The sequence below is a fragment of the Ctenocephalides felis genome, unplaced genomic scaffold (assembly GCF_003426905.1).
Source record: "Ctenocephalides felis isolate EL2017-DRISC unplaced genomic scaffold, ASM342690v1 CF-g0.4_SCAFFOLD_01492, whole genome shotgun sequence".
NCBI classification, from domain to species: Eukaryota; Metazoa; Arthropoda; class Insecta; order Siphonaptera; family Pulicidae; genus Ctenocephalides; species Ctenocephalides felis.
Genome location: NW_020537646.1, coordinates 57379576 through 57394712, shown reverse-complemented (window position 1 = coordinate 57394712; position 15137 = coordinate 57379576). Strand labels below are relative to the sequence as shown.

At 34.9% G+C, this 15137-nt stretch overlaps 1 protein-coding gene across 1 annotated transcript in view; it reads right to left on the bottom strand.

The window, feature by feature from the left end:
* The window catches only part of LOC113371439 (beta-glucuronidase), a gene marked incomplete at its 3' end in the record, with an annotated part of 608953 nt that overhangs the window by 153741 nt on the left and 440075 nt on the right, over window positions 1–15137 (bottom strand). The window contains 1 exon segment of the mRNA XM_026612065.1: window positions 11265–11408. Within this exon segment, the coding sequence (XP_026467850.1) occupies window positions 11265–11408 (144 nt within the window).

Below are 15137 nucleotides of genomic sequence, written 5' to 3'. Positions count from 1 at the left end.
TCGCCATGACATAATAGCCAAAGTATTTCAGCAAAAACTCAAGGTTATGATGGATGTGCTTACAAAGTATCGAGTTTTTGGTGACACACGTTGTTATATGTACTCGGTGGAATGGCAGAAGCGTGGACTACCGCATGCTCATATCCTAATTTGGTTGCTGAATAAATTACATTCAAATGAAGTGGATGACATCATATCAGCTGAAATTCCTGATCCAGTCACTGATCCCCATCTACACGATATTGTGACGACACAGATGGTGCATGGACCGTGCGGTGCATTAAATCCATTATCGCCTTGCATGGCTAATGGAAAGTGCACAAAACGATATCCGCGACCGTTAGTTGCTGATACATTCACAGGGAACGATGGATATCCAGTTTATCGTCGGCGTTCAAAAGAAGAAAATGGTCGAACTATCAAAGTTAAAGTTCAAAATCAAGAGATTGAGATCGGAAATGAATTTATTATACCATATTGCCCGCTGCTATCTCGAATTTTCAGAACACATGCAAACGTTGAAAGTTGTCATTCGGCCAAATCAATCAAATATTTGTGCAAGTACGTCACAAAAGGCACCGACATGACTGTGTTTGGTATTGCGTCGGAAAATGCGAATGACGAAATTAGCAGCTTCCAAATTGGCAGATACGTCAGTAGTAATGAAGCACTGTGGCGATTATTGTCATTTCAAATTCATGAAAGATATCCCACAGTTATGCATTTAGCAGTGCATTTGGAAAACGGCCAAAGTGTTTACTTCACTGAGGCTAATGCGGCACAGCAAGCTGAGAGACCACCATCGACAACATTGACTAGCTTCTTTGCTATGTGTGAAGCAGATCCATTCGCAGCGACGCTGATGTACGTTGATATGCCTAAGTATTACACTTGGAATCAATCAACAAAGAATTTCCAACGCCGCAAACAAGGAACCCCAATTCCAGATTGGCCACATGTGTTTTCCACGGATGCACTTGGTCGCATATATACTGTTCATCCTAGAAGTGATGAATGTTTTTATTTGCGACTTCTGTTGGTAAATGTGCGTGGACCAAAATCATTTGTGCATTTGAAAACTGTGAATGGCCACCGATGTCAAACATATCGAGAAGCATGTCAACTATTGGGTTTGCTGGAGAACGATTCTCATTGGGATCTAACACTTGCGGATTCAGTTGTTTCATCAAATGCGTACCAAATACGAACGCTCTTCGCAATTATCATCACCACATGCTTTCCTTCACAACCAATACAATTATGGAACAAATACAAAGACGACATATGTGAAGATATCTTGCATCGCTTGCGCATTCAAACTAACAATCCTGATATCCAAATAACCGATGAAATCTACAATGAAGGATTGATTCTGATTGAGGATCAATGCTTGACTATTGCAAACAAGCTACTAATTGAAGTAGGAATGATTGCGCCAAATCGATCGATGCACGATGCATTCAACCAAGAATTAAATCGAGAGCTGCAATACAATGTTGATACATTGCAAGAATTCGTTCGAATTAATGTGCCGTTGCTGAATGAACAGCAAAAACAAGTATACGAAACATTAATGCAAGCGGTGGCCAATAATACTGGTGGTCTATTCTTCCTGGACGCACCTGGAGGAACAGGGAAAACATTTGTCATTTCATTGATTTTGGCCACTATTCGATCAAGATGTGACATAGCTTTAGCGTTAGCATCATCGGGAATTGCAGCGACTCTTCTAGATGGAGGTCGTACTGCACATTCTGCACTTAAGTTGCCACTCAATTTAAACACAATTGATACTCCAACATGCAATATTTCCCGATCCAGTGCAATGGGAAAATTGTTGACGCAATGCAAGCTCATTGTTTGGGATGAGTGCACAATGGCGCACAAGAAATCACTTGAAGCACTTAACTTTACACTAAAAGATCTTCGGCGAAATAACAACATCTTTGGCGGCTTGATGATATTGTTGGCAGGCGATTTCAGGCAGACGTTGCCAGTAATTCCCCGTGGAACGCCTACAGATGAATTGAATGCTTGCCTGAAAGCATCACCGTTATGGAATAACGTAAAAACATTATCGCTAACCACTAATATGAGAGTTCAACTTCAAAATGATTAAAGTGCTGCACAATTTTCCAAACAATTGTTAGCTGTTGGAAATGGGAAAGTCCCAGTTGATGCGACATCTGGATTAATTACTCTTACCAATGACTTTTGCCGATTTGTAGACTCTCAATTAGAACTTATTGAAAATGTTTTCCCAAACATTAGCGAGAATTATCAGAATTATGCTTGGTTAAGTCAACGAGCATTTCTTGCCGCAAAAAATAATGATGTGCACGCATTGAATTTCGTCATTCAGTCAAAAATTGCTGGCGATTTGGTGACATACAAATCCATTGATTCCATAACAAATCTCGATGAAGTAGTAAATTATCCTACGGAGTTTTTGAACTCTCTGGAGTTACCAGGATTTCCACCACATAACTTGCAACTCAAAGTTGGCACTGTTATAATGACATTGCGTAATTTGAATCCACCGCAACTTTGCAACGGTACTCGACTTTCAGTAAGAAGACTTATGCCGAATTTGATTGAGGCAACCATTATTAACGGAAAGTACGCAGCTGAAAATGTATATATTCCTCGAATACCAATTATTCCGACTGGTCTTCCGTTTGACTTCAAACGATTACAATTTCCAGTTCGCCTTGCGTTTGCAATGTCAATTAACAAGTCGCAAGGTCAATCGCTTAGTGTTTGCGGTATAAATTTAGAAAATCATTGTTTTTCGCATGGCCAGTTGTACGTTGCCTGTTCACGAGTTGGGAAACCATCCGCTTTGTTTGTGTTAGGCCAAAAAACAAAAAATGTTGTTTACCAAAAGGCTCTTCAATAAAACATATAATTTGCAGATTCACTTTCTTTTACTTAGAGAACTTTAACTCATTTTTGTAATCAAAATAAATTCGTTACTGTTGTACAATAAAATCAAATTTTTCCTTTTCAAATATAAAACAAACAAAAAATTTCTTCATCTTTCTCACGAAACCATCTGGTGGCGAAACGGAGTTCGTCGGGTTTGCTAGTATATATATATAAATATATATATTTGAATAGCCTTGAATTTGATGTTTTATATATGTTTCATTTGAGTTTAAAATTCGACCATTAACAATGACCCAACCGAACACATTAACCGCTCATGTCATAAACTTTTAGACATATTAGTTTCCAATAAACAAATCACAAAAGATACTTTCCAAGATTATACGGCCTTCCTAAAATTCACAAAACAAACCTACCTTATAGACCGATCGTTTCAGACATAAATTCCTCGCTATACAAATTATCCAAGTACATTAGTAACATCTTAACAACAATATCAAAACAGTCCCCATATTACATAAAAAAATCCTTCGAGCTTGTCAAAATTCTTAATAACATTTCCATTCCCAATAATTATAAACTAATTAGCCTAGACGTTATATCCTTATTTACAAATGTCCCACTAGACTTAATACTAGATGCCATCACTATCAGATAGAGTGAAATCAGGCTCCGTACCATATTATCCCTAATTATCCCTACATTGGTTTAGAGAAGTCATCAAATTTATTGTCTCTAACACCTATTTTGAATTTAATGGATCCTTTCATTAACAAATTTTTGGCACCCCAATGGGATCGCCCGCATCTCCCTCATTGGTAGAAATTTCCTTGCAACTAGTAGAAAATAAAATATTTAAAAATTATAATAAACAAATCTTTTATTACCGCTATGTATACGATATTATTACTTGTGTTCCGGAAAAAGACAATAGCATAGTTACTGATAATTTTAACAATTTTAATAAAAAAACTACAGTTTACTGTGGAAATAGAGACAATGAATTCGATTAGCTTTCTAGACATCGGACTAATACGTATAAAAAACCACCGACTAATTACTAACTGACTACGCCATACTACTGTCTGAAATTTAACAGACCACGCCATACTACTATCTGATAACAATTTCTGGGACACCAATATTGACCTGGTAATAAGCACACTAAAAAACAACTCATATCCTACAAACATAATTAACTCAGTCATAAGTGACAGACGCAGTTACATTTTCAACAAACAAAACGACCTCATCGATCATAAAAACCGCTTAGACTTGGACCGCTAGTATATGACATACTAGTGTTATTTGCCTACCGCAATTAAAATATTTATATTTCTCGTAGAAAAAATTGTTTCAACAGTGTGGCATTTTGTTGGTATGTAATTGTGATACAACCCTTAGTTCAATTTTTACACAAATTAATTCTAAGTTTAATTTTGACCGCCTCAGGAACTTGGTATATCAGATTAATTGCTCTAATTGCGAACTTTTTTATATCGGAGAAACTAGCCAAAACTTGAGTAAACGCCTTCATCAACATAAAAACAACTCAAAAAATCCGAAACAATTTGAAATGATGATAGCCGAGATTATTAAAAATTCAAACCATAATATAGATTTTTTCAACCCTAAAATTTTGCATTTTGAAGAGAACGTAATTAAAAGAAGATTCGCTGAGGGGTTGTTTTTACAATTGCATAACGACAAGGTCATAAACAAACGCTTCGACAATACGGCCCTGAACGAAACAAACACATGGTTTCCTAATAGCGTGTCAAAATTTCTTAAAAAATGACAAGATCCCATCGCTTTTTAAGTTTCCCGTAAAATTTGAACACATGCTAAAAACTGCTTTGAAAAATGTGACATTTCTATCTTAAGCTTCAAAGAGTAAATGTGATGTAAAAAAATATATATTTTATCAATGTGCACATACTCATACCATGGATTAATAATAATAATGATTTCATATGCTATATTAAGATACAAAATTGTAAGTGTTTCATTATTATTATTATTATTATTGTTTTCTGTGAAATTACTTACATATTATTTATTTATTTTTAATTTTTATAGTTAATTTGATTACCACTGAATGATGGCTAAGATGCTAGCCGAAACGTATGGATTTTAAATAAATAAACTTATAAAAAAACTCTCATACTATTTTTATTGATGTTACGCCCGAATTTTAAACTCAAATTAAATATATATATATATATATATATATATATATATATATATATATATATATATTGAAATATGTGAGTTTGGTGTTGATATATATTTTGATGAGTTATTTAGAATCGGGCAGTAACACCAAGTAAAGAAAAAAACTAAAGTAGTTTTGTTTTTATTTATTTATCCCATTATCCCATTTATGTCCTTTAAATACTTTATTCATCCATACGTTTCGGTCTTCATCGAGACCGTCATTCAGTGGAAAAAGAAATTAATTATACAAAAATACACTACTCTATTACACTGTGATAAACCAGGCTATCAGTTTTAGACGTTAGTCAATTTGTACACACTAGAATGTAAGCAAAAATTGTAAAAAATTAATTAGTTTAAATGTTCCAATTATTAATAGCCTGGTTTATCACAGTGTAACAGTGTTTCAAAACTACAGTGTAGTAGTGTACAGTGTAGTATACAGTGTAGTAGTATTTCAAAACTACTTTAGTTTTTTTTCTTTACTTGGTGTTACTGCCCGATTCTAAATAACTCATCAATATATATATATATATATATATATATATATATATCTTCTATATATATAAAAATAAGTCGGGTTTTCCTTCCTGACGAAATAACTCCAGAACGCGCGAACCGATTTCGACAATTTTACATTCGTTGGAAAGGTCTCGGGCTCCGCAAGGTTTATAGCTAAGAAAATTTAAAAAAAAATTCAACAGAAAAGCGGAAAACATATTATCTTTTTTTACATGCGGCGTCATCTCTAAAACTTAGCATGTACTACAAACCAAACCGCAGTCGGTAGATGGCGCCGGTAGATATATTGTTTGACATCTCAATGTTCACCGTTCAGTTAAATTCAGGTGACAAACCGGCATTGTGTTTACAGTGAAATTGTGCAAAAAAGTTAAATAAGTTATTCTTTTCCGTATATCACGTGTTTTGTGCAAATTTTTGTCTTTAAAGCAGGCGTTTGTCTTTAAGGTGGTAAGTTAAACTCTGTAAATTATGTGGATAGCGCATTTGAGTTTAAATTCACCACTCTGTCCATAGTCTGAAATGCCTATAGGACGACGTGCGAACATCGGTCGCCGCACAAGACATGCAAGCCAGCAGCAAGTGTATTTACTAAACTTAAGCGAAGGCAGACAAAATATAATAAGACAAAATGCCCGGTTAAGACAACGCATCAGTACACGTAGATCATTGACATCATACAATCGCTTGGCATTCCAGTATGATCCCACTGCAAACTACAGTGATGATAAAAATTTCGATATTGGACCAATGACGACTATATGCCGATATTGCAATGCGTTAAAGTTCAAAAGAGAAACGGCTGGATTGTGCTGCGCAAGTGGAAAAGTAAAACTGGATCCATTACTTGCACCACCAGTGCCACTGAAATCATTGTTTGATGGAAGTGACCCCGATTCCAGCCATTTTCTTCAACACATCCTTCAATACAATAACTGCTTTAGCATGACTTCCTTTGGAGCTAATATCATTCAAGAAGGCGGCTTCATGCCGACTTGCAAGGTAAAAGATACAACGCACATAACCAATTACTCACACCAACACAATGAATTGCACACCACACACTACACCATCACACGATCAGAAGTTACACCGTATTCTTCAACTAATGATTGTTTGCAATTACAGATACAAGGACAAATATACCATTTGCATGGTTCAATGGTGCCAACACCAAATGAACAGCACCAATTTCTGCAAATATATTTAATTTCGTCGATGGTGGATCAGCTGAATGTGCGGTGCAATATGCAGGAAGAGTTAAAGAGACGAGTTATTGAACAGTTGCAATCATTTTTTCACGCTAATAATGCTGTGGTTAACATGTTCAAAACAGCATTGGAACGAATGCCATCAGATACGCACAAATTTATCATAAGAGCGGATTGTACCCCAAGAGGTGAACATGTGCGAAGATTCAATGCACCCACCGTTAATGATGTTGCTGCAATTATTGTTGGCGATCCAACTAAATCGCGAGACATTGTCGTTCAGCGAAGAAGCAATATCATGCATCGCGTAAACGAGACACATCGTTTGTACGACGCGTTACAATATCCAATCATTTATTGGCAAGGGCAAGACGGTTACGACATCACGTTGAAGATGGTCGATCCAATTACAGGTGCAATATTAACACACTAATTATTTTTATTATTGCTATTATTTGTTTCCATTAACAATTCATTCCATTTTGCATTTTCAGGCTTATCAACGAATAAAAATCTAAGCGCTATGAAATACTATGCATATCGTATGATGATTCGTTCACATGAGGAGAATGTCATTCTGAAGTGCCGTCGGCTATTCCAGCAATTCGCTGTCGACATGTATGTCAAAGTCGAGACCGAACGTTTAGCGTTCATTCGATTCAATCAGGCAAAGCTACGATCTGAGGACTATATACACTTGCGAGATGCTATTCATTCAGATGGTGATGTTCAGAATATTGGACGTCTCACGATTCTCCCATCATCTTATACCGGAAGTCCACGCCACATGCACGAATACGCTCAAGACGCTATGACGTACGTGCGACATTATGGAACTCCGGATTTATTTATTACGTTCACTTGCAATCCGAAGTGGACGGAAATTGAACGTGAGTTGGAAATAGGCCAAAAACCGCAAGATCGCCATGACATAATAGCCAGAGTATTTCAGCAAAAACTCAAGGTTATGATGGATGTGCTTACAAAGTATCGAGTTTTTGGTGACACACGTTGTTATATGTACTCGGTGGAATGGCAGAAGCGTGGACTACCGCATGCTCATATCCTAATTTGGTTGCTGAATAAATTACATTCAAATGAAGTGGATGACATCATATCAGCTGAAATTCCTGATCCAGTCACTGATCCCCATCTACACGATATTGTGACGACACAGATGGTGCATGGACCGTGCGGTGCATTAAATCCATTATCGCCTTGCATGGCTAATGGAAAGTGCACAAAACGATATCCGCGACCGTTAGTTGCTGATACATTCACAGGGAACGATGGATATCCAGTTTATCGTCGGCGTTCAAAAAAAGAAAATGGTCGAACTATCAAAGTTAAAGTTCAAAATCAAGAGATTGAGATCGGAAATGAATTTATTATACCATATTGCCCGCTGCTATCTCGAATTTTCAGAACACATGCAAACGTTGAAAGTTGTCATTCGGCCAAATCAATCAAATATTTGTGCAAGTACGTCACAAAAGGCACCGACATGACTGTGTTTGGTATTGCGTCGGAAAATGCGAATGACGAAATTAGCAGCTTCCAAATTGGCAGATACGTCAGTAGTAATGAAGCACTGTGGCGATTATTGTCATTTCAAATTCATGAAAGATATCCCACAGTTATGCATTTAGCAGTGCATTTGGAAAACGGTCAAAGAGTTTACTTCACTGAGGCTAATGCGGCACAGCAAGCTGAGAGACCACCATCGACAACATTGACTAGCTTCTTTGCTATGTGTGAAGCAGATCCATTCGCAGCGACGCTGATGTACGTTGATATGCCTAAGTATTACACTTGGAATCAATCAACAAAGAATTTCCAACGCCGCAAACAAGGAACCCCAATTCCAGATTGGCCACATGTGTTTTCCACGGATGCACTTGGTCGCATATATACTGTTCATCCTAGAAGTGATGAATGTTTTTATTTGCGACTTCTGTTGGTAAATGTGCGTGGACCAAAATCATTTCTGCATTTGAAAACTGTGAATGGCCACCGATGTCAAACATATCGAGAAGCATGTCAACTATTGGGTTTGCTGGAGAACGATTCTCATTGGGATCTAACACTTGCGGATTCAGTTGTTTCATCAAATGCGTACCAAATACGAACGCTCTTCGCAATTATCATCACCACATGCTTTCCTTCACAACCAATACAATTATGGAACAAATACAAAGACGACATATGGGAAGATATCTTGCATCGCTTGCGCATTCAAACTAACAATCCTGATATCCAAATAACCGATGAAATCTACAATGAAGGATTGATTCTGATTGAGGATCAATGCTTGACTATTGCAAACAAGCTACTAATTGAAGTAGGAATGATTGCGCCAAATCGATCGATGCACGATGCATTCAACCAAGAATTAAATCGAGAGCTGCAATACAATGTTGATACATTGCAAGAATTCATTCGAATTAATGTGCCGTTGCTGAATGAACAGCAAAAACAAGTATACGAAACATTAATGCAAGCGGTGGCCAATAATACTGGTGGTCTATTCTTCCTGGACGCACCTGGAGGAACAGGGAAAACATTTGTCATTTCATTGATTTTGGCCACTATTCGATCAAGATGTGACATAGCTTTAGCGTTAGCATCATCGGGAATTGCAGCGACTCTTCTAGATGGAGGTCGTACTGCACATTCTGCACTTAAGTTGCCACTCAATTTAAACACAATTGATACTCCAACATGCAATATTTCCCGATCCAGTGCAATGGGAAAATTGTTGACGCAATGCAAGCTCATTGTTTGGGATGAGTGCACAATGGCGCACAAGAAATCACTTGAAGCACTTAACTTTACACTAAAAGATCTTCGGCGAAATAACAACATCTTTGGCGGCTTGATGATATTGTTGGCAGGCGATTTCAGGCAGACGTTGCCAGTAATTCCCCGTGGAACGCCTACAGATGAATTGAATGCTTGCCTGAAAGCATCACCGTTATGGAATAACGTAAAAACATTATCGCTAACCACTAATATGAGAGTTCAACTTCAAAATGATCAAAGTGCTGCACAATTTTCCAAACAATTGTTAGCTGTTGGAAATGGGAAAGTCCCAGTTGATGCGACATCTGGATTAATTACTCTTACCAATGACTTTTGCCGATTTGTAGACTCTCAATTAGAACTTATTGAAAATGTTTTCCCAAACATTAGCGAAAATTATCAGAATTATGCTTGGTTAAGTCAACGAGCAATTCTTGCCGCAAAAAATAATGATGTGCACGCATTGAATTTCGTCATTCAGTCAAAAATTGCTGGCGATTTGGTGACATACAAATCCATTGATTCCATAACAAATCCCGATGAAGTAGTAAATTATCCTACGGAGTTTTTGAACTCTCTGGAGTTACCAGGATTTCCACCACATAACTTGCAACTCAAAGTTGGCACTGTTATAATGACATTGCGTAATTTGAATCCACCGCAACTTTGCAACGGTACTCGACTTTCAGTAAGAAGACTTATGCCGAATTTGATTGAGGCAACCATTATTAACGGAAAGTACGCAGCTGAAAATGTATATATTCCTCGAATACCAATTATTCCGACTGGTCTTCCGTTTGACTTCAAACGATTACAATTTCCAGTTCGCCTTGCGTTTGCAATGTCAATTAACAAGTCGCAAGGTCAATCGCTTAGTGTTTGCGGTATAAATTTAGAAAATCATTGTTTTTCGCATGGCCAGTTGTACGTTGCCTGTTCACGAGTTGGGAAACCATCCGCTTTGTTTGTGTTAGGCCAAAAAACAAAAAATGTTGTTTACCAAAAGGCTCTTCAATAAAACATATAATTTGCAGATTCACTTTTTTTTACTTAGAGAACTTTAACTCATTTTTGTAATCAAAATAAATTCGTTACTGTTGTACAATAAAATCAAATTTTTCCTTTTCAAATATAAAACAAACAAAAAATTTCTTCATCTTTCTCACGAAACCATCTGGTGGCGAAACAGAGTTCGTCGGGTTTGCTAGTATATATATATATATCAATTGTAAATTGCACTGATTAGTTATTGAAGAAGAGCAAAGATTTTATTTAAAAAAATATGTTGTTAAAAATAACTAGTTAAATGTTATTTAAATAGCTAAATCCTAATTATTGCTGATTATATTGAATACTATTTTCACATGAAGGAAAATTCATGCAACTCGTCTCAAGGTAAAACGCCACTAACAACTTTTATAACCTCAAATATTCTAAACATCTTGACATTTCAGAATATATATTGTTTTCTTTTTCTAAAAAATTGCTTTAAGACCACTCGCACTTGTTTATGTTGTTTAATATATTATTTTAATCATAATATAAATTTCAAATATAAAATTTAATAAAATCATACTAATAGCTTAAATGCAACTTTCATAAAACACGATCATAAAAACTTACGAAAAATAATCATCCGATGCCGTAATCTGAGTTCTAGGTTCATTTGCAATGGACCACATTATCACTCCTGGGCGATTCTTATCACGGCGAATTAGCTCGCTTAACGACATCTTGTGCTTAGCAAGCAATTTTGAATTGTAATTCCTTGAAAAAAAAGGATATAAATATGATATAATATGATAGTACAGCATATATTATATATAAGATATATATATATATATATATTTATTTATATATATATATATATATATATATATATATATATATATATAAAATTCTTCTGTAACTATGTATGAATGGTTAATCCTCTTAAACTATAATTAAGATTTTCGTGAATCTTTCTGAAGTTTGTTCGGGAAATTTTCTAGAATTTTTAGATTCATAAAAATATAGCTAGATTGTAGAAATAAATGGAAAAAAATACAAAAAAACGCGTATCATTGTTTGCTCTTGAAAATATTCAAGGCATGGTTTTACATTAAAACGAATGAAAACTGTCATTTGCCAAACATTTTCATTCACTTATAGGCTAAGACAATATTGAAATATAATATATTTATGATTGTGAATAAGAAAAATGTAATGACTACATTATTATTGCCAAAAAGCAGCTGAGATGTGCCAAAAATTAAAATAATACAAGATTTACAGTCAACATTCGACAGGTGATGCAGTCTGCGCATGCGTCTGTCAGTGATCGCACATCAAACTTAGCCTATAATTCACTTTGACTGATTATTATTTTTTAACTTTCAAATGAAGTCGTGTTTTCATTGTGTCAAAAATTTATATGTTTGGCATTGGATACGAAATATTTACTCAAGACAATGGAGCATTTTGGGTCTGAATATATTTAATGTGCTCCAATTTGCATGAAATTTTGGAATTAGGTTCATCTTACTCTCAAGTTTAAAAGTAAAAATAATTTAGAATCATTTGCCACTTGCCTGGGGAGATGACATCCCTTTTCAGTGGTGCAATTGTATCTCTTTCAAACTAACGTCGGATATCGATAAAAGAACTAATTAGAAGAGAAAAATGTTTAATATTGTTTTTTAAAAAAAAATTACTTTTCAAGTTACTGACTACTGCAAATTTGTTGTTTATCAAATTATATATTAAAAATAAATTATACATTTAAACGAAAATCATGTAATGAACAAAATTATATCAATTAAAATCCTAATAAATCGGTGTTTTATAAATTGTTCTAGGAACAATATTAGGCTAGATATAAAAATGGAGCTTTATAGTACTCAAAATAAGCTTTAAAATAAGTACTTCTGCGTGTAAAATGAGTGAGCTATCATGCAGATAAAAGACGCATACAAAATTTTTTTTCATTTAAAGCAAATAGTTTTTAAGTGCCATTTCCACCAAAATTAAAAATAATCGTATTCCCTCTAGAATCAACTTGGTTTAAAGATCTTGACGGATTCTAAAAAATACCATACCTTAGTGCAAACGATTTCCAAAAAGCTCATGATTTCATGAAAAAAAAATGTGTGGGTACATAAATAAAAATTCAAGGTCTTTTACTGACCAATTATTTCTTTTTATTAGTTTTCTGTTACACAAATATTGATAGTGTCCAACCAAAGTGCCTTTTGAGTCCTTCAATCCTTTGCCATTTCAAAATAAGAGAAGTTACGGTAAAATTTATGATAGAGAACGTTGTAGCTTATTTAATTACCTTTAAAATAGTGTATTGCAGTGTACTGATAAAATCAGAATTCAAAAAGGTATAATTCAATTAAGCCGGTGGGTGGTGACGATAAAGATTAGCCTATTTCCGACACACGCTTTCTTCGTCTCCATTTACTGCAATAATTTTGTTGATCGTAGGTTGGATAGAGCACATGTGAACAGAATTTGATAAATTAATTCACTTCAAATATAAACTTAAGTAATAATGTATATTGAATTAATAATGAAAAAAATTTAATTTAGATCGTAAATTACTAAAATCCAGTTAAAATATGGTACATAATTATAAAAATTGTAGGCAACATTATTGAAGGAATAATTTTGGGTAGAAAAATCCAAAGTGATATTGTACCTATACCGCAAATGCTATATATTAATTCTTTCTGAATTTGTTATACCTTTTAAAAAACTTCAATTTTCAACACGTGTGTCTTATGCTATGACCATAAATCGCAAAGGCAGACGATGATTTTTTTTGTGATAAATTTGGAAAATCAATGTTTTAGTCGTGAATAAACAAAAAATAATTTATTTATATATCCACATCTACAGGTATGACTGAAAAATTGTATAACCCTTGGCATTAAAATAAACTGAGCTATTGGAAATAAATTAGCAGTGTCTAATTTTTAATATACAATTTTATTGAACATTTTTTAATATTTGTTAAATGGATAATTAAAGTGTTAACTGAGAACGGGTATTGAAAATAATCATTTTATTTGAAACAGTTCTACATTCAACATCACTCATATATTGGTGTAAATAGTAATTCGAAAACCAATAATGATTATTTTTAACTGAACGGTATAACGATTAGTATAGGATATTAAAAAAAACGTAGATGTGGGTACAGGACAACGTCTGTCGGGTCATCTAGTGTATATATGGCGCTAATGGGCCATTTATTATTAATTAATTATAATTAGAAATGAAACCGCAATTAACTGTTGTAGACTCGATGATAATGTGAGTTTATTGATAACTCAATTTACAACGAAACTGATATGATATAAATTTTGATATCAATTTATTAGCCCGACAATTGATCGCTGACTAAAACCGAGAGACAATTTTACGATCGTGAAAACAATAATATAGCTACAGATTACTAGATAGAAGTTCACGTCATCGTAGCTCAGAGTGTGCTGTGTAGTTTAGTCATCACATTGGCGTCAATCAACTGACAGTTGTCATGAAACATAATTCATTCCGTCATATCACTCCCCTTCAAAAGAACAAGGAGTATCCGTAAGAAATAAATAAATTTAATTATTATAATTTGAAGGAGACTTTTTTGGTTTTAATCTTTCTTGGGGGATCCATAGTTAACTCCAAGTGATGTGGTTTGAATTCTTGTGATGTGCTTGGTTGACTTTCATGTATTATGTGAAAAGCAGTTCTGCGAATACTTTGCGGACGGTAGGGCATCACAAAATTATCATGATTCGTGTTGTGATTTCTGCACTAAACTGGATAGCTATTTAATGACAATTTCTGTAGGTTTAGAGAAGTATTGCCATTTAATAAAGTCTGTATTTCAACGTCCTTGCTCTGCTCTATCAAAATTTCCTCAGCAGTTAACTTTGAAGGCATTTGAATAGAATTGATCCTGGAAAAGGCATCAGCAACCACATTCTGTTCACCCTTCACATATGTGATATCAGTGGAAAACTGTGAAATGTATTCCAGCTGCCGTAGTTGACGATCTGATGCTTTCTCTAATTTTTGTTGAAGAGCATGTGTGATTGGCTTGTGGTCTGTCTTGATTACAAAGTGAAGGCACTTCTAGCAGATATTCAAAATACTTTAAGGCCGCAAAGATGGCTAGTAGCTCGCGATCATAAGTTGAATATCGGTGTTCAGTAGATGTGAGCTTTCTGGAATAGAAACCTATAGGGCGTCATGCACCATTTTCTTCCTGCTCCAGAGTTGCTCCAATGGCTGTTGTAGATGCGTCGGTTACTAAGCAGATGTTTGTTGAAACAGCTGGATAGTGGAGTAATGCAGCGTATGCGAATGCTTTCTTTATGTCATCAAAAGCCTTAAGAGATTCTGGGTTCCAAAAAATTGGAGTTTTGTCTTTCTTTACTGCACTTCGTAAATAATTGTTTAAGGGTGATTGTATACTTGCTGCCTTGGGTATTGACTTACGATAATAATTTG